Source organism: Cupressus sempervirens, chromosome 6 (assembly GCF_028749045.1).
Source record: "Cupressus sempervirens isolate cs-2001-9-10 chromosome 6, ASM2874904v1, whole genome shotgun sequence".
Classification (NCBI taxonomy): Eukaryota; Viridiplantae; Streptophyta; class Pinopsida; order Cupressales; family Cupressaceae; genus Cupressus; species Cupressus sempervirens.
In genome coordinates, this window is record NC_143123.1 from 685,769,452 (window position 1) to 685,789,778 (window position 20,327).

General features: G+C 37.5%; 1 protein-coding gene across 2 annotated transcripts in view; it reads right to left on the minus strand.

Annotated features, from left to right (window-relative positions):
- LOC149554054 (uncharacterized) overlaps nucleotides 1-20,327 on the minus strand; it is a 128,583-nt gene that overhangs the window by 39,064 nt on the left and 69,192 nt on the right. For both annotated transcript variants that reach the window (XM_089789395.1, XM_089789396.1), the window contains exons 5-6: nucleotides 17,044-17,153; nucleotides 16,769-16,867 (exon numbers count right to left, since the gene is read on the minus strand). In XM_089789395.1, coding sequence (XP_089645521.1) covers nucleotides 16,769-16,867; nucleotides 17,044-17,153 — 209 coding nt within the window. The remainder of the gene's footprint in view (nucleotides 1-16,768; nucleotides 16,868-17,043; nucleotides 17,154-20,327) is intronic.

Below are 20,327 nucleotides of genomic sequence, written 5' to 3' on the forward strand. Positions count from 1 at the left end.
GTTGAGAGCATGTCATTGCACTGTAGCCTTGATCCTTTTCGGATACATCTGCAATTGCTCTTGGGAAATGAAAAATCCTAAATACACAAGCTCTACCTGCATAAGCAATAACTTCAAATTTATCAAAACCTTCCCTAACTTAACTGTGAAGTTTTGAATCAATGAAGTTTACACCATATGCTTATTTGCTCAAAATTATTTGGAAGCACATCTCATTTCAGGAAAACTAGCAAAAATAATTTATGTAGAACTAACCTTAGTCAAAAAGTCTGTGTTATGTAACAAGGAGGATTTTTTTTAACTCATTCTGTCAAGCATTTTTGGTCCAGTATCTTCCTTTTCCTTCCAGATTTTTGCCTAAAATTTAGTCATTTTCGATTCTGGCATATGAAGTAAGATAGTCCAGTGATTCTGGTTTGAATTTATACCAAATGGTTTATCTTACCCTGGATAATAGGATCTAAAGTTCCTTCATCGACACTAGGAGAAGATCTCTGTAATGTGCACTTTAAGTTCCTACAAGCTCAGTTAACTGCTAGAGACATCCTGTTTATAATCTCCACAAAGGGTGAAGCTTAAGCAGAAACACTTGCTTCTTTGCTTCGGTGGAAAGTATAGGAGTTACCTCTCTGTATAAGATCTGATGTATAAAGTATAAGTTGTTAGAAGAAAAGAAGCTTTTTCGAAAAATACAAATGTTATAATATGTTATGAACATAAATAGGTACAAATCAACTAGATGATTGTATGCCTTCAATGAATGAAGCTGTGATTTTCAGAGTTGTGACCACTAATCTATATGTATTCTCTCTCTCTCTCTGGATAAATATATATATGTATGTGTGTATGTAAATACACACACACACACGTATATATACATACATTCATATACATACACATACATGTTTATAGAGATTGAATCTACTTAACAGCTAAGCATTGTAGAAGGCTAGAACACAACTGTTCTGGCCATATCAAGTCTAAGCCAAATAGCAATAACAATACGTCGGAGAATAGGTTAGAAAATGCTCCATTTTGGATTCTAAGATTTCTAAAGCCTATGTGTTAGTGATTTATAGTTTCAGTCAGATAAATATAATGTGTAAATATAGATGAGATAAAATAAAGAATAGATTCTGTAATATATATATATATATATATAATCATATATTAATTTCATTATAATTAATATATATTAATTATCAACTTGTGCAAATAAACAAATTAATAGCAACTGTTTTTGTGCGAGAATCCATTGTCTATATCTGCAACTGAAGGGCCATACATTTCAATAAAAAAAGACACGTTTCTCACATGTGGGAGGTACATCCATCAATGGGCATGTCTCCCAAATTCTTAAAGGTCCCCCTTATATATGCAGTTGTGGCAGAAAATTAGACACCAATGAAAACATAATTATTAAAGTTGTTCTACGTGATTTGACTTCTGCCCAATGGTATTTATAAAGCCAGTTTTATTTGCAAACAAGTAAAAGGAATATACAATAATTGAGATGTTTATATACAAGTACAATCTGAAATAATTGTGATGTTCTGAAATTATTGCTAACATAATTTCAGTCGAAGTTATCGACTACTATATTAAACAGAGATTATAAATATTATACAAATCTGATTTATCCATTTTAACATGATATCAAAGCAGGTTTGAAAAACAATCAAGATCAGATTTTTTAAATCTATTTATTCCGTTGGAAATCTTATACCCACAAAATGGTGAATGGAATCAGACTTAAAGACAGACTTGAAGGTGCTTCAGATTTTGAAGCTTGGAAACTGCGAATGATGTTAATTCCACTGTTTTGGTGTTGTCCTTTTCCCATTGACTCCTTTCCTAGAGCAATGGAATTATTAGTTGACGGAGTAAAAAATCATCTACTAGACTGCTACCTATTATCACAAAGCTAGACTCTACATATAATATGCTCAAGGCCCTGAAAAACATGTTTGAGATCAACAACACTAGTAGGATTCTTACTCTTAAAAATCAACTCTCAGGTATTAAAATGAATGAAGGAGAGACCATCACTTCATACTTTATGAGGATAACAGAATTAAGAAACCAACTCTCAACAATTGGTCACATCTATGATAGTAAAGAGTTAACTATGACAACCTTAAATGGACTCCCTATCTCATGGGAAAACTTTAGACAAGGCTCATGTTAACCATTTTTGCCCCGATTCCTAAAATTTGAATATCCAGGGTGACAGCCATGTCCACATTCATTGACTTGTTCATTAATTGCCATGCAAGCCTAATAGGGATACAAAAAAACCTTATTCATTCCTTATATCCCTAAGTCCTTCAATTCCTTTGCATCGTATGAGAAAATTTAAGTTGCGACGATGTGATTCCTCCTTTTCGCTCTGTCGCTCCGGTTCATGACTTAACTGTCATAGGGGCCGCGAGGGTGTGATACAGTCAATCCCACAGCTAACACAGCTTCACAATTGTTAGCACTAGCATCCAATTTCAGGTTGCAAGGGAGCGAAGGCTATTAGGCGCAACATCGCAAGGGTTCATCTATGGTTAGGAATCTTGGTTGCGAAGTTCTGAGGTCAATGTATCAGTAGTTATTATTTCTTTCCGTCAAATCCACTTGATCAACGCCTGTCGCTTCCCCGCTTTCCAAAGTTGCATGAAAAATAGCCAAAGCGAGAATCCGAGCAGTGGACCCCTATTCATTAGATCCTTCATCGCACCGTTGCTGGCAATGTCAAGCTTAAACGAACTTAAGTTGTGATATTGCGATTCAAGGCGGCAGTCAAGTTTTTGGGGCTTCGCATCTTCGCACGCGGTTGAGGTTAACCCAGGGTCAACATGGCTAGGTTGTAGAATGCATTGTTCGCACTGTCACAGGAGGTTGAGAGAAAACCAAGGTTAAAGTGGCAAAGCCGCACAAGCCATTGAGCACACCATCGCAAGGTTAATATTGAGGTTATAAACTTAAGTTGCGATGGTGCGATGACAGTCAGTTTGCGGGTTAGTCGTCGTTTCACAGCAATTAGTTGAAAAGAACAATAAGCAGTTGCAATGGAGTGATCAATAGTTAAAGGGATGTTTTCGCAACCTCGCATGGTCTGATTTGCGGTTAAGATAAATAGTCTCAAAGTTGCGAGAGGCATCAAACAGTCAAATTTATGTGGTCTACACACTGTCTCAAGCATCTGAGTTGCATTCAAGTTTTAAGTTGCAACAATGCGAATGATAATACTGGCAATTAAAGATCATGGTTGTCACACCATCGCATGCATTTCATGTTAACCAAAGATTAAGTCACTAAGCTGCGAAATGGTGATGATGGCAACATTGCAAGGTTAAACCATGCTTGAAGTTTGGTGGTCACAAAGAGGCGACAAAGGCAAAATAAATGGTTTCGCATTGTCACACAGTTAAAAGATGGTCAGGCCCAACTGCAGGGATGGTGCGAGAAGGTCAAATTCATGTTGATTGCAAGGTCGCAATGGTAAGAGGGCTAAAATGATAAAGAATTGTGAAGCAGCGATAAGGCATAAAACAAGGTCATGGTTTCGTAGAGCTAGATAATTAATGAAAATTGTAAGTTGCGAAGCCGCGAACGGTTGTGAGCACAGACCAATGAGATAGTTAGAATGTTGGGCGAGGTAGCGAAATGTTTCAAGGGCATGAGGCCACGTAGCAGACAAAATGGTTGAATTCAGTTGACTTGCTGATGTAGCTGATCTGGCATGACATAAATGTAATCCACGTAGCAGTTGGAAAGATTAAGGAGAAATGATTTGTTCATCTGCAACCATTTTTTGGGTGTTCTCAATGCCATTACACTCCATGCTTCTTAAATGCATATCATGATCGATTCTGCCTTGATTTGATCTCTTGCGGCTGAGTCACTATTTTCCTTGTTTTTTCTATCATTTCTTGCGGGCAATTGTACTTCATGATCAGATTTCCTCCAAATTCTCAGTTATTGCTCTCATTTGTAATCCAATCTCATGGACGTGTGAGTTTAAACTCAAGGTTGTATCTAGGTTATGCCTGCACCCTATAAAGGCAAGTTTTGTTGTTCAAAGAATCTCTCTTTTGAATTTTCTAGTCTTCTGCAGATATTCTCTGTAAATGTTCTTGCCTCTTACTCAATAGAAATCACCATTGTTGTATCCATTTTCAACCAGCTAAGTTTTTGCAATCTGTTATGCCTCATTTTCTTGGATGTATTTCAGCAATTGCAATTCCATATGATTATGTTCATATCAACTAACTAATCTGTTAAGTGAACCTGTTGAATTCCTTGCATGATTATGTTAATTTTTGGCTTGTTTGTGGTGTTAAGATTGAATGAATGCAGATAGTGGTATATCTCGTAGAATGTATTGGATTTTAGTGTAGTTATTGGAAAGAAGTAGATCTAAATGCTATTTGGTGTATCACCCTCTCTAGGTTAGGATAGGTAGTTTGATTTTCATGCATCTCCTTCTCCCTTTTCTTCTCAAGAAATAGTTTGGTGCACCCTGATAGTAAGGAAACCAACCTTCTCTAGAGATTCAATCTCTAATTGCAAAGTCTCACACTTTTGAGATTGTTTCCATGTTACACAAGGTTGTCTTTAGGTCAAAAGTTTAGGCAAGGGTGCAAACTTTCGTGTCAACAACTCCCAAATTTGATCGACTAAAAGCTGACCGCATTCAAAAAGAGTGTAATCTAATATCTAGAGGAGTCAATATGAAATCCACAAATGAAGACATTCAGATTCTCACCACTAATTTGAAAAGAAAAAAGGGCAAGGACTCAAATGGTAAATAGTCGATCACTAACAAAGAGACTATTCTAGATATAGTGTTATAGATGTGACAACTATGGTCACACTACAGCAAAATGTCACAACAAACTCAAACGTCAAGCTTCCTTCATTGAAGTTTGTAATCCAAGCTTGGATTCAAAGAAACTTGCACTCTAAAGAACTTCAAAACATCTCAAAATTTTGTGGAATACCAGATTGAGATAGAGTTCACTATTCTTTACCATCCTCACCAAACCTCTAGCAAAATGAAGGTGGAACACTTCTGAGGTAAACTTGGTATTATTGTACTTGTTGAAAATGAGTCTCAGCATTTTTAATTATTGTACTAATGAATTAATGTTATTTCCTCATTATTTGGGCCCTGTCTACATCGTAAGGAAGTGACGACTTCCAAATATTATTTTTTGTATTTGTAAAAGTTATTGAAGGTCACGAATCTTACAATAACTAAATCTTCTATTATGATGGTTATCACATGATGTATTACAGATTATATGATAGCAGATCATGATAGATTATATCTTGTAAATCAATCAACTAAGAGATAGATATTGTCACATAGATAATGAGTTGTATTGTATAGATATGTCATGGTGGATTACCATCCTTAAACAAACCATGAGTATAATGTTCCTATCGTAAGTATCATAGAGTGATATGTGTGCACATACCTTATGAACATTTCAAGAATTGGTGAATATCATGCAACTTGATATTCTGAGGCCATCACTCCTGATATCATGAGATGATATCATTATGAACATTGAGTATTTGGTGAATATCATGTGACTTAATATTTTGAAGCCATTACTCGAAGTACTTGGTGAGTATCATGCGACTTGATATTTTAAGGCCATTACTCTTGATATCATGAGATGGTATCTAAATGATTGATGTCTCTTGATCAAGGATATCCTTAATCATACCATTCTCGATATTACATTGACGTAATATTAAATTATACTATTTGTCCTCCCTAGCTAAGAGGGAGTGTTAGTGATTTATAGCTTCAGTTGGATAAATATAATGTATAAATATAGATAAGATAAAATAAAGAATAGATTCTTTGTTATGTTTATCTGTGTGTGTGTGTGTGTGCGCGTGAGCGTGCGTGTGCACACGCGCGTGCATGTGTGCGTGTGTGCGTGTGTGTGTGTGTGTGTTTGAAGAAGTTAATATTAATAATTATACAAATTTTATATATGTGTGTGTGTGTGTGAGTATATTAATTTCATAATTATCAACTTGGGAAAATATTAATCAACTTGTGCAAATAATCAAATTAATATTAACTGTTTTTGTGTGAACCTCCGTTGTCTAAATTTGCGACTGAATGGTCATAAATTTCAGTAAGGAAAGACACATCCATGAATAGATGTGTCTATCACGTGGGAGGCACTTCCATTCATGGGCGTGTCTTCCAAATTCTTAAAGCTCCCCCTTTATATATGCAGTCGCGGCAGCAGATTAGACACTGATGAGAACATAATTATTGAAGTTCTTCTATGTGATTTGACTTCTGCTCAATGGTAATTATAAAGCCAGATTTATCTGCAAAAAAGTAGGAATATACAATAATTGTGAGGTTTAATATACAAGGACAATCTAAAATAATTGTGAGGTTCTCAAATTATTGCTAACACTATTTCAGTCTAACTTATCAACTATTATATCAAACGGACATTATAAATATTATACAAATCTGATCTATCCATTTTAACACTATTAATTCTCCTAAATCCATTTGCATACATACCTCAAAAGTTAAAACTATTTGGCAAGTACAGCAATATACTTGACAAACTCTTAAGAATCTCTACTCCCAAATATAGCAAGGAGCTCAAAGATTCATAATACAACATTTCCCTCCAGATGTATTCTGGTACTGCAAATATATCTCTTGTTTCTCAAGAATATCCTATATACTTCGATTTTGCAGGATGACCCATCTCCCACCTACTACTAGGATATGCCATCAGCACCAGAGACAGGTGCAGATAAATCTCCCAAAACAGGAGACATTGCTCGCACATTTTGATATACCTCCCAACCATATAATGTCAAAATAAAATTAAACCTTTTTTAAAAAAACAAAAAGAAAATTGTGGTTGTTTCACTCATAGCAGTCTATAGACAAAGTATCTAATCTTATCACAGACGAAGTTCAAGAAGAGCTGCATTTTCATCAGGAGCAGCTTCTCCAGTAGAAATTATCATTTCAACTTCAAACATTCTTTCTTGAAGCCAGCAAATCATTTCCACTGGCTTCTGTTCAATCCACTTTCTTTACTCTGCACTGAAACTTGATTTTTTGTAATCTGTTTTGAAATCTTGACACAGGTTTCTTAATTTAAGTCTTAGTTGGAAACTGGAATAATTTTTCTTACTATAAGATAAAGCTAGTAAGATAAGATAATTTTATTAATGTCCAACAAGAGACCGTGAAGACAGTATAAGGGACTGCTAGAACACAAGAAGAAAAGCCAGCCAACAACAGGAACAACAAACAGTGCCCAGGGAAAAGAAAAACAAAAGACAAGAGATGGGAGCAGCAGCCAGCAACAAGCTAGTTGTGGCCCACCACAGAGAAAAAATCCAAAACCAAAGGATATGGCCCAGGATGAGAGAAAGGCTTGTGTCGTCCCTGAGAGCCACCAGAAATGGAGAGCTGCTACTGCATGCAACTCCTACAAGACCTCACTAACCTAATGTGCCTAGAGGTAGGGAGACCAAGCGGTTGCTTGGTACTCCAAGCCGAAGGGACCACCGAGAAGAAGGTGATGAGTAAGGTGTGGTACTAAAGCCTCATGGTCTGTTGAAGATAAAAAGCCAGTCACCGCTGATCGGTGTACTCAAAGAAGGATGGGAGAGACCGACACCCTCTAAATAGACAACAAAACCTCCCTCTAATCTCATAGTAATGGGGCAACGGAAAGAAAGTGTCTCTATCTCAGCCTCCCCCATGTCACAAAGCAAGCAAATTCAGTCTTCCCTATCAACCTGGTGATCTGTCTAAATATGGAGCCAATGAGAGCCCACTCTGAAAGAGCCCAACGAGATGCAGAGTACCTGTCCAACACCGAGAGAGGTATGAAGAACGCGCAATAACCCTGTCATGCATATCAATAAATTGCTATGCGTAGAAGACCATCCTCAATTGTATAACCCCCCTTTGAATAGACAACAGAACCTCCCTCTGATCTCATAGTAAATGGGGAATGGAAATAAAGTGTGCCTTTGCCTCATCCTCCCCCATGTCATAGAGCACATAGATTTGGTCCTCCCTATTAATCTGGTGATCTATTTGAATACGGAGTTGATGAGGGTGGGCCCACCCTGAAAGAGCCCAACGAGATGCGGAGTGCATGTCTCAGGGCCAAGAAAGGTATGAAGAATGCCCAAGTTGTAAGGATATGCTACTTGCAGATGTCCATCCTAACATGCCCACTCAACTCCAGTCGAGAAGGTAGGAGACGAGTGGGCGCATCCAAGGAATATTGGAAAGGAGGAAGGCAATCCATGTCGATCTCCACAAACCTTAGCAAAGTAGACACCTAGGTATACCAACACTGCGATCGACCAATGGGATCGTCACTCGCAATTATCTATGTCACCCCTCAATTGGATCCAAGAAGGATTAAGGGCGATGGAGGAACCAAACCAAGTCAAAGATGGTTCCGATTCTGAGAGGATGCATCCCAAACTCAATCGAAATGATATTGTGAGTAGTAGATTGGTGACATCTAATGATGCACTCAAGAAGAAGGATATGCAACTTCTTCACTGCAGCCTAGTCTAACTCCAAAACATAAGGCCCCTAGACCACAAAACCGTAAAGCACAGTCAGTCTGACCAAGGTGTCCAAGAGAACCATCGTGGATGTGGTGTCCTACGAGTGATGTTGGAAGCATTGTCTCTCAAGTAGAGCATAGGAACCATAACCCTTGTTAATGTTGAGTTGCATGACAACTCTCATGCTGAAGTGGGGACCAGAAAAATTGACTCCCAGATACACTTAAGAAGAAAACATCTTAACCTCGACGCCCTGGAAAATGAAGTTGAGATAAAAGGTCTTCAAGCAATTGAAGACCATCACCCAAGTCTTGCCCAGGCTAACTGCGAGTTATTGCAAGTCACAGAAAGAAGCCAAGCGATCTAGTAGCTATTAAAGGCCCTCTGAGAAGGAGGCTAAGAGAAGCACAACATCCACAAAATGGAAAATGGAGATCAAGGTCTTAGGTAAGAATCCCCATCATCATGGAGCAAGTGCTCTACATAAAAAAGGCTCCAACTCGTCAATGTATAGTGCAAATAAGGCAGTGGACGAGAAAAAAAGGGTGTGCCAGAAAGACTTGGTGGACTATAGAAGTGAGGTGCAAAGCGATCTACACTGCACAGTAATGAACAATTGCTTTTTATAGTGGAGAAATATTTTTATACAAGAGGAAATGGTAATAGGAGAGCTTCAATTGGGTGAACCTAGGGCTACGAATAGAAGAGGCAACGTGAACTGAGCGGTGGAAAGGCTTGCAGTCCTCATTGTACTACTAGTTCATAGGGCCGGTACTCTTGTGTTTGAGATTGTGACAAAAAAGGACAAGCGATCAGGGAAGGAGAAGGGGGGTCTCCCAATGTGCAGCAATAAAGCAATCAAACATGGTGGAAGCACACCCAAAGACGGTAAAGGGGTTAGGGGGAAGGAGCCATCTGAGGTGGAGGGTGAAGAGCTCTAGATCTCCATCATCGAAGGAAGTGGAAGTGCAAGTAGGAGGGAACTTCAAGAAGGAAGAGGAAGAAGGGGATAGGGGCAGGGGGAGGAGAGACCCTGAGGGTAAGGAGGGCGGGCTTAGCCAAGGGGAGGTGGGAGATGGTGAAGTGGTTGATGGAGGGAATGAAAGAGGCACAAAAAAGTGCATAGTCCACAATGCTTACACCTCCACAATGAGGCCAACAAGTGAAAAGGTCGGAACCAAGAAAATAGGAGAGACCATTAAAGATCACCAAGTCTAATGACACACAGCTAGAGCAAATGACGATTGTATCTTGTGTAGGGTCCCTCCCTGTCCTTTGAAGAACATTGCACACCCAAAGTGGATGGATCTGACTTACAGGTACAAACCCAATTCATTACATGGTCATGGAGGGAGGTCTGGTGGTCACTAGTCAATGTTCCCCACAATCGAGAAAAGAGCGATGCAATCATGTAAATGCCCATTGGAGTCCCCATCCTGATCATCATGCATAGCATTTGATGAGGAGACAAGTGGAAAGTAGCAAACTACAACGAAGATGTCCCTGGTATGTGTACACACCTAGTCAATACGGATCTACATAAATCTAGCTGAGCTATCAGAATAAACCATGGAAGGCGCACTCAACAGGCGATCTCTAACATAGTAGGCCACCCCACTTATGTAATCACCCATTTTTGGTCTAGCAAACTATAAGCCCCCAATTTGGAAAAATTAAATAAAGTTGAAGTGCTAGACCTTTTTACACATTAGATCAATTTTGCATAGTTAAACAATCATTAATCTTTAATCTTCTCATCAAATAATCATTAATATGATTAAATTCTAAAGTTTGACCACTTTACTCTGAGTTTATTTAATTGAAAGAATATGTCCCTTTTTAATTAAATGAATTAAAACCTCTAATCTAAAGTGTACATTAAATCCCATTTCTAAAATAAAATAAATAAATGACTCAAGTCTAAGTGCACTCTTTTCAGAAACTTCCAAAACCATGAGCACATGGATCAATCACAAAATGATGTCCATCATTGTTCACCTTCTAATCATAGGAGTCCGCTCATTTCTGAAATCCATAAAAGAAGGCTCATTCCTCATTTCAAAGGATCTTGAATTTGTGCTATTGTTATATTGTTGCTTTGGCATTTGAATTCTTGTGCATTTTAAGAGCTTTCTAAATATTAGCATTTACTTTCTTTCTTGCATGTAACATAAATCGCATAGCTTAGATCAGATGGATTGTAATCTTTGTTAGACAGATTTTTTATTTTGCTTAGATTTCTTATTATCTTTCTCATGCATGCATTCAAGGAGTTCCTAAGATTCTTGCAAATCCATTCCATGTTTTTTTAATCTTTCATCTCAAAGTGCACCTTGCAAAGGACTTAGTTGCTCTCTCCGAGAACTATTTTCTTATCAAAACAGGTCTTTGCACAATATGACTAGGAAGTTGTAGATCAACATTTCAAGGGTTTAACCAATAGATCTCTTGGATATAATGATTTACAGTAGTACTGTGTTTTTGTGATAATGACTTAAAGTCAATAGCACCAAGAGAGGACAAACAGAGCTCTAGTGCATCTCCATAACCAAAAGAATGTCACAAAACCCATAGCATCATGAAAAAGACCCGACATGGACCACAAAGTACCATTGCCTTTCCAACAATTTAGATGCAAGGAGCTTCCCTGAGGATCCCTCATGCCCAAGCGCCTCTCAAACCCCCATTTGTCACCCTTGATTCCCAACACAGAGGAAAGGAAACCTGAATAATAGCCCTGAGGTCTTGATGGAAGCCCATTTCCCCCTGTACCTAGCCTCTACCACAAGACCCCGAGAATCTTTTAGCTCAACAACTTGTGATTTCGTGAGGTCTTCATCAACGTAAATCTTATTGCGCAAAGGGAAGATCTTCCTCCTTTACCTAAGAACCCAAAGTTGACCAGCTAGTAAAAGGAATCAAAGAAAAGATGAGTTGTCATGGCCAACCCAAGCCCTGTCAAGTGCGATGTATGTAATGCCCAGCTGCTCATTAGAGAGAGTAGCCCACAATGAGTGGCTTGACAAAAGAGGGGGGAAGTCCATGGACCCTCAAGTTGAGCTCACAAGACCACCTAACCTATTCATCCACCATCTTGGCCTATACCAACTCAACCCTGGATAGGGGCACTAGGTTGGTGTTGTTGCAAATTGAAGCCCAAGAATTCAACTACTTCTTTGATTCTGACTTAAGAAAACATTTTTGGTTGTCTAGCTTGGATTGTTTCTCCTTTAGCTTGCATATTTCCAACAAATGAGTTTTGTTACAGTCAACTTGGGTTGGCAGTTTCAGAGAGGGCAACAACAAACTTAGTAGAAATCTTCAGAAATTGTTGGGTGTTGGAGTAGACAAATATGAAATAAAGACTCTAGATTAAAGTGTTGTATTAATAATTAGGGGTTCAAGATTTATTATAAATTCTTTACTTGCAGCTTTACTTTTAATTTCTCAATTTGACATTTAAAATTTAAAATTTAATATTTGAAATTGTAAAAACCAAAATGAACGGAAATTGATTGATTATTGCATTAACAATGAACTCCTAAATAGAGTTTACAAGCACTAATTATAGCGTAGTCTAAAAATATTTTTTTATGAGAAAAAACTAAAAAGGAACCCTAAACAACCATTGACTAAGGATCTAGAAGAATGAACTAAATATAGCAAGGGCCCGCTCATGGGTAGTTTGGAGTTGATTCCTCTATTGGCATTAAATCCAAACAAGCACGCAAACTCTCGGAATGGTCCCCGTCAGATCCTGGCTAAATCAAGGTCAACTTTGATGGAACTTATAAGGGTAACCCGAGCCCATCTGGTATTAGTGTTGTGGCTAGATCCAAGGATGGTAGTATTTTGGCTTTTAGTGCCAGGAGGATGGTTGACGGCACAAATAATCAAGCTGAATGCTTGGCGGCTATGGAAGCGGTCTTGCTAGGAACTAGGCTTGGGGCTCAAAAATTACAACTTCGAAGGCGATTCCCAAATTGTGGTCAATACCATTGTTAAGGTTAAGTTGGAGGCATGGTAGTTGGACAAAATTCATCCAACAGATAAGGACATTACTAGACAGTTTTGATGACTTCAAAATCACACATCTTTAGAGCAACAAATTCATTAGTTGATAAACTCTCCAACATTGGTGTGGCCGAAGGTACAAATTGTGAAATCATGGAAATTTTCAGCACCATTTTCCCCTCACGAATTGGACTTTTGATCGAGTGTTATGTTGGTTGGGTGGTAGTACTACCACCAATTGCTCCCATAATGATTCTTGTTGATTACTACGAGAGTGAGTATCATGACATGACAAATGCAAATTGTCCCAAGTCCCAGTACATTCACTGGGGATCCCCTTCTATGGAAATGGAGGCAGAGTATATGGCCTTTTGAGCTTGTGATGGGATTATATGACAAAGATACATGTGAACTAGGATTTTCTTTGGATTTCCCACCGATGCTTCTAGTGATTGGGAATGTTATTTAATCTGTAGTTGGGACTTAATCTAGCACGATCGTTTTCCTTTCAAAGCCTTGTTTCTCTAATCAACAATGGAGGCAAATTTCTCTCTTTCCACAAGGGGCCAAAAGCCACCCTTTGATGGCAGTATCTCAATGAAGCACCTTCGGAATGTTTTCAAACCGGATGATGAGTTCTTCTAGGATGCCATCACTATGATGTTCAATGAAGAATTCATGAACAATGACTAGCGACCGTGCACGAACTTGGACATATCCTCCATGTTCATGGGTTTGGCTCTCACGGTAGCGGAATCAAAACACAAAGCCAAACATTTTTTCAGTGAAGCCATTGAACCAAAGTGGAATGGTAGTTTAGACAATGTCATACAGTAGGCCGAGTTGGGTGTTGGATTGCATATGGGGGATAGACCCTAGCGGATGCTTGGCTTTGGTGATGGGAATCTACAACCCCGCAAATAGTTCACATGCCCCTAGTAAGGTGGGGTTGGTATAAGCTGATCCAATTCCTTTAGTCTGTTGCTTTATCTTGTACCGGAGCCAAGATCTAGGAAAGTGAGGTCAATGCCCATCTACTCCACCGCTCCCTAGGATGAGTCAAGTCACCCTTTGATTCGACGAAAGTTGCCTGTGAAGAAAAGGTTGGTGAGGGGTTTGAACAAGGATGCTCTTGTAGAGGAGTTAGGGCCTGTTAATTACAGCATGGATATCTCTCTAATAGAGGAACGTGAGGAACCGTCGAGCAGAAAGGAAACCGGTGGAAGCAAGAGGAGGAAGGTGTCGCATCTTGTTATGGAGATTCCCACTATAACCAGGGAGGTGGCTTTAAAGTGGTTCAAAGATTGATTGGGAAGCGATGGTAGCTTGAAGTTTTTGTTGTGTCCCTTTGCAATGGTCATGGTATAGATCACTTTTTGTGTCTCTGTGAACCAATGGTATGTTATTCTCTAATCCTTTGTCTCTTGTAAAGCTCGGATGTCTTAGCCCATGTAGCAGCTTTGCATATTGGTTTGGGGGGTTGGATTCTCGACTATTTTGGCCCATGTGGCATCTTTTGAAATGGGTTGGGGCAATTGTATGTGTTCTCACAGCTGATGTGTCATGCCTAGATGGCACCCAATGTACCTTTTTGTTTTGCTATATTAATATATTATTATGAATTACTGATCAAAAAAAAACAAAATATAGCAAAAAATTAAGATACTAAAAATAATCTAATACCCTCCCTTAAAGGTCATTCTATGAACTAAGCTGCAGAAGACAATACATGTCTTATAGTCACAAATACTTCATAACATTTTGTTGTTGTTGAGACCCTCCTTGGATCTATTGAGTGCTAATGACCAAGAGTATCCTAGAAAAAATAAAGATAAGGTTGTCTCCTTCAGAATGATTTGTTGGTGTGAAATTAAAGCCTGCCATGGACTCCTCCACTAACTCTCCTAAAGTCGGCAAAACCGCTGACCAGAAATCATCACAAAAACACTCAACCTAATGTTGAATAATGAAGTTGCTCTTCCTTGGAGACAGACAAAAACTGAGAATAAATGGCAGAATTTTGAGGAAAAATAGGCAAAACCTTCAAATTTTGCAGATAAGCATGATGGCCCAAAACAAACTACAAAATACCATAATTTAAAGATTACAAAGCATCACTTTTTTGGACAAAAACGGTGAAAACCCTAAAAGAACATCCCACACAAACTTCACATATTACAGAAAACAAAAACAGTTTTGGAGAAAAAAAAAATTTGATAGAAAAAACCAATCGAAGAAGAGGTATGGATCAGAGAATACGGAACTCCGTTTTTTAGGAGAAATGGTAATACTCAACTGAATTTTTTAAGGGAAAAAATTATGGAAACCCACCAAGCATTATTTTGGGAATAAAAAATTATTTAAAAACCTTTATCCAAAAAGTATAGAAAAGCCATTGCTGAAATTGGCAGCTTGGATTAGGGTTTTGTGTCTGGCAAATAAATGGAATAAATAAAAAATTTATTGCCTGTGCAATGTAGATAATTGATATACCATGTGAAACCACACAGAACATGGCACTGCTTAGCCGTGGGTGTCTGTGCGAAGAGCAACAAAATTGCAAATGCGTGGATGGAAATTTCGGGCCAAAACCAACAGACAAGAAAAATGTGGGTTTGACTGCTTAAAACCACCAGAAATACTTAAAACAAAATCATTGTGTTTTGTGTCTGCAGCCGCCCAAAAAATGCAGGTTACACAGCAGAAAAAAAGAGGAAAATGTTCTCTTAAACAGGAAAACTCCCCAAAAATACCAAAAAAGGCTCCAAATAAATGTCAGGTCAACCCTGAGGTGGAAATAGCCACCAAGGAAAATCACCTGTTGATGTGGAGCAGCCGGAAAAAGACAAGAACTGCTGACAAACAGTTATAAGGGTTTCTTTTTTCTCATGCAGAAAACGCCTGAAACGGTGACGCAAAAATTGCGGAAGAGGTCAGAATGAAAATCATCTGGATTGGTTAACAGGTTTGCTGGCTGCGAGAAAACACACAATCTGGATTGGAATTTTCCTTGACCGCAGATAGTTTCCAAAAAAATTCTGACTCTTCTTTATGGGCCAATATGACAAAAAGATTCTGGCACAATGATCTGGCAGCTGAAAATGCATAGGGCCTTGGATAAGTGTCAGAAAAAATCCCGAAGTCATCAAAGGAGAAGGCGCATAAATCACTAGGGCAGGTTGGTATTTGACCACTGCCAGCAAACAACAAAAATCAGGGACTTTGAAGGACGACTTGGACCAAAAAAAGAAAATGCCAGAAAATTTGAAGGGATGATGTCAAAGAAAAAACCTGCAATCTGCACGTTGGTGTATTTTTTTTTTGTTGTGTTCTTTGGTGCCAGAGATTGATGGGGCACATTGCAAACCTGGCAATTTCAACTCAAGTTTGACCCACAATTCAGACCTTCAGGTTTGCAGTAAACCCTATCAGGTTTCATATAGTCTGCAAATATTTGAAATATTAATTTCAAATTTCTCAGAAAAAATTTGCCACTCAAAAATACCTGCGGCAATTTTTTTATTAAAAAGTTTGCAAAACTAATGTCTGGAAAACGTTCCAGATCAATAAGGGCTGTAATTTTTTCCTTAAAAAATTTGCCCAATTTTTTGAAACCCCACGGATCCCTCTAGTACCATGAAATTTAAAAAACTAGAATGAACAGAAAAACGGATTGATTATTGCATTAACAATGAGCTCTGAAATAGAACTTACAGATGCTAATTGTAGCACACTCTAAAAATAGACTTAACTGAGAAAAAGTAAAAGAAAAACATAAATGACCATTAACTAAGGTTCTAGAAGAACGAGCTAAATATATTAAGGACTGAAGATACTAAAAATAATCTAATAATATTTTTTAATATACTTCTATATTTTAAGTTATATAAAAAAATCTACAAACAAAAGTAACAAATTAATTTACTTTTAGATAGTGTGTTAGCACCAGTCTCCTAGCAACACTGGTCTACTACAACTATGCTATGGTTTCTTCTGTCAAAACAAATTAGCTTATTCACTTCACTAATTTGTAGGCAAATGGGTTTTAGCATTACATATATGCATAACTGCTATTAATGAATAAGAAAGAAAAGTCATATAATTGCTCAGTGCCACAAATATCCTCATATTTCTAAAGGAGGGAGACATGATGATAAAATACCTCACCAATGCCCACGGTGTAATTTGTGAGACCAAAATAATCTCTCACTTTAACACCCAGCTTTTGTTTCTGTGGATCAACAACAAGCAACTGGAAATCCTGCATTGTTAAACCAAACACCAAACAACTGTCAAAATCAAGAAAATTAATGCTTCTGAACACACTTACTTTGGAAGCAAAGAAATGCAATATGACTAAGGTTAAGATCAGTTCAGTAAATATGCAATAAAATAATGTCATTCCCTATCAATTCAGATTTATGTGTCCATACTCACCTGATTCCATATAGGAGCGCCAGGAGGACCAATAACTGTAGTCTGGCTATTTTTCTTACTTTGGATGACTTGTTCGCCTAGAACAAGGACAACATAAGGATCTGTCTTTCCTGTCAAAAGATAATACGAGGAGGTAAATGACTATATTTTAATCAAAATATCAGTTACTTATTTTTTTCAATCAAATTCACTGTGACTCCCATTGGGAATGGGAATGAGATGAAAGAGCATTGCATATTAATAAGCATTGACATCATTAACTGATTACTGTACTGTAAACTACAGTTTGTACAATTTGGCTATAAAACATAAGTTGCAGAAGTAGAGATAAGATAATTCACTATCAGCATGGTGTTTGGTACAGAGTTTTTCTAAAAGCCTTGGATACAATACAGCAGTATCTATATACGCATTTGTGTGTTGTACACACGCACATGTGCGTGCACACACAAAAATGCATACATATATACAAAAGCATTGTATCCAACGGAACACAATATGTGGTGTATATATATTATATACAGTTGCATCATATTAAAGGCATTCTTTTTTCACACACAAAAATATATACATATATATGGTTAAACTGCATCCAAGGCTTGTGTTGGATATTACAAAAAAACAAACAAATAACATTGAATCACGGTTGCACGGGGACAGGGGTACTTGGGTAGTACCAGTACCAGCACAACTATTTTTCAAAATAGGTGACAGGGGTACTTGGGTATGTCAAAACATTTTTTTAATATAATAAATATATAGAAAATCTGAAATTATGAGTCATGACAATGGTTTTTCAAAACAAGAACAGTGATAAAGTTTGCAAATATAATGTATTGTTTTCAGTTTTAGATTTGCAATATGTTTGTAATAATAATATTGGTAAATGTTTAGATGCATAACAGAGAAGGCAGACTTTAAGCATGAACAAGAAGACATAAATCATATAACAATGCCATATTGCAAATGATAAACTTCTGAATTGAGCAGTGATAAAGTTTACTGTTAATCAGAATTGTATCAAAGTTTTGAATTGATTACATATTGAATTAAGTTTGATAAACAACAAGCTGTTATGCAAACAAAAACCTGAAACAAAAATCAGAAATCTTAATCAAGGTCCTTAACTATGATGCTTTCCACTGAGTACCAGGTACTTGGGTACGTGGGTATACAAACCAAGGGTGTGGATACGCATGCCCACACAACCAAGCATTGAATATACAAAGGGACTTTTTAGTGGTTAGAAACTTGTCTTTTTATAAGACATAACTAACTTTGACTTAGAATTGCACTCTTAATTTTTATCTTTTTTAAGCAACTACTTAAAATTTGCAGAGAAATATGTACTGATATTGATAACTAGATCCTGGAAAGGCAGGAAGATATATCAACCGTATATCTAATCCATACTGCACTTGCATTCAGACCAAATATACAGCTAAGAACAGATTCATAGTTAACTGCAAGCTCAAAAATATATTGGATAGGGTGTGGCCTTTGCTCAACACAAACATATCCTTTTCTACAATGGACTCTTACACAGAAATGAAAAAGATGGTAGACTACATCACTAGTTATGCAATTGACAATATGCTAGAATTCTAGAAATAATAATTCATGATTCATGGAAGCAAGGAATGGTTTGAGTAGTGCAATATAACTCCAAGTTTCTCTTCAGAAATATGGCATCTCCAAATTATATCTTCTTTCTCTTAAGAAATACAGTGTCCACAAACTATCTTTAGAAGACAACGCAAAAAAATTGGTATGTATTGGATGACTATTTGCATGCTCAGGATTGGTCACAGGAAGCCTTTTTAGATTGCATGAACCCTCAAATTTCACTTTGTTTTTCAGACCTTTCCTCTATTGAATATCCCCTTTACGAGATTAGTGGGGTGTGATCTCTGCAAAGTCCAATAACATGAATTGTATTCTGTATAGAAATCGAATGGTTCTCCTAGTTGATATGATAATTGAAGAATGCTATCTTTCTGCATTAGCTCCCCGTGAGGGGACCGTATGAATGGTCATTGGAAATGATCTTGCAGAGCAAACCTCCAAGATCCTCTCAGATAATAATGTTATTTTCTTGTTCTTTTTTCAATCACCACAAATATCATGTAGGGTGAACCATTGTTGAGTGAATGGTATAGACTCAGAGCTATAATGGCCATTAATGACCTTAGCCTAAAAAAGAGAGATGAAAAAATAGGAGTAATTGTTAGAGCACATGTATTTGATGCATCATACAAATATTTGTTGCATCATGCATACTTGCATATTGTTGCATTACATTTTTATGCAAATGCTCATGCATGCTTGTAAATGCAAGCTTAGCTTAAGTTCACTTAGAGGAGATTTAGTTGGGCCTCCTCTAGACTAGTTGAGCTTTATTTTTCTTTTCTAGCATTTTTAGCTTTTTCCTGAATTTTAGAGAACTTGCTTTCTATAAAGCAATTCATTTTGCACTGTATCTTCAACAAAATTTGTACTGAATCAACCTTCATATTGAATAATATATCTTTTTGCGGTGGGTGTTCTACCAAAAGGGTTTCCCCCATTAATCTTAGTGCCGTGCGAATCTTACGGATGCATATTGTTCGATTTTCTTTTGTACATATTGTTAGATTTTTAAATATATTTTGAAAATGCTACTGACCATCATCTATACAAACAATCTTAAGTTTTCATCATCCAATCTATTAATCAACAATAACAGGGGTTATAGTCCCCAACAAAGTATTGTTTGGCTTTTAGGTCCAAGACTACATCACTCACGTATGAGAAGCTAATCCTTATGAAAACTCTTGATAGAGAAGTACTGTTAAGGGTATTTAACTTTTTTGTTCATTTTTTCCTCTTGTTTGCTTAGTCTTGGCCTTGTTGGAATCAGATATAGGGATGGTCCTATGTTTGAGCTCCTTCAACTCTTATCCCTACTCTTTGCTAATCTCCACCCTGGATCTTAAACATCTTTTTTTTTGGGGAATCCAATGATTTGACCTAGAATTAACACATTGGCCATTGTTCTATATAAAGCAAACATCTCCCATGTCGTCCAAATGAATATCAGCATTGAAGACGATCATGTTTCTGCATCCCTGTGGGAATGTATGTGTGCAAGATTCTACAAGCTGAAAGACATTCAAAGAGAGAAGTTGAGGTTGAAGCAAGCAAGGCCGAAGCTCATTCCCAGTCTCGAAGAGCTCATGCCATGGACGACAAGGTGATTCGTGAGCTTTTTGCCGATAATAGAGAGAGTATCTACTATGTAAATC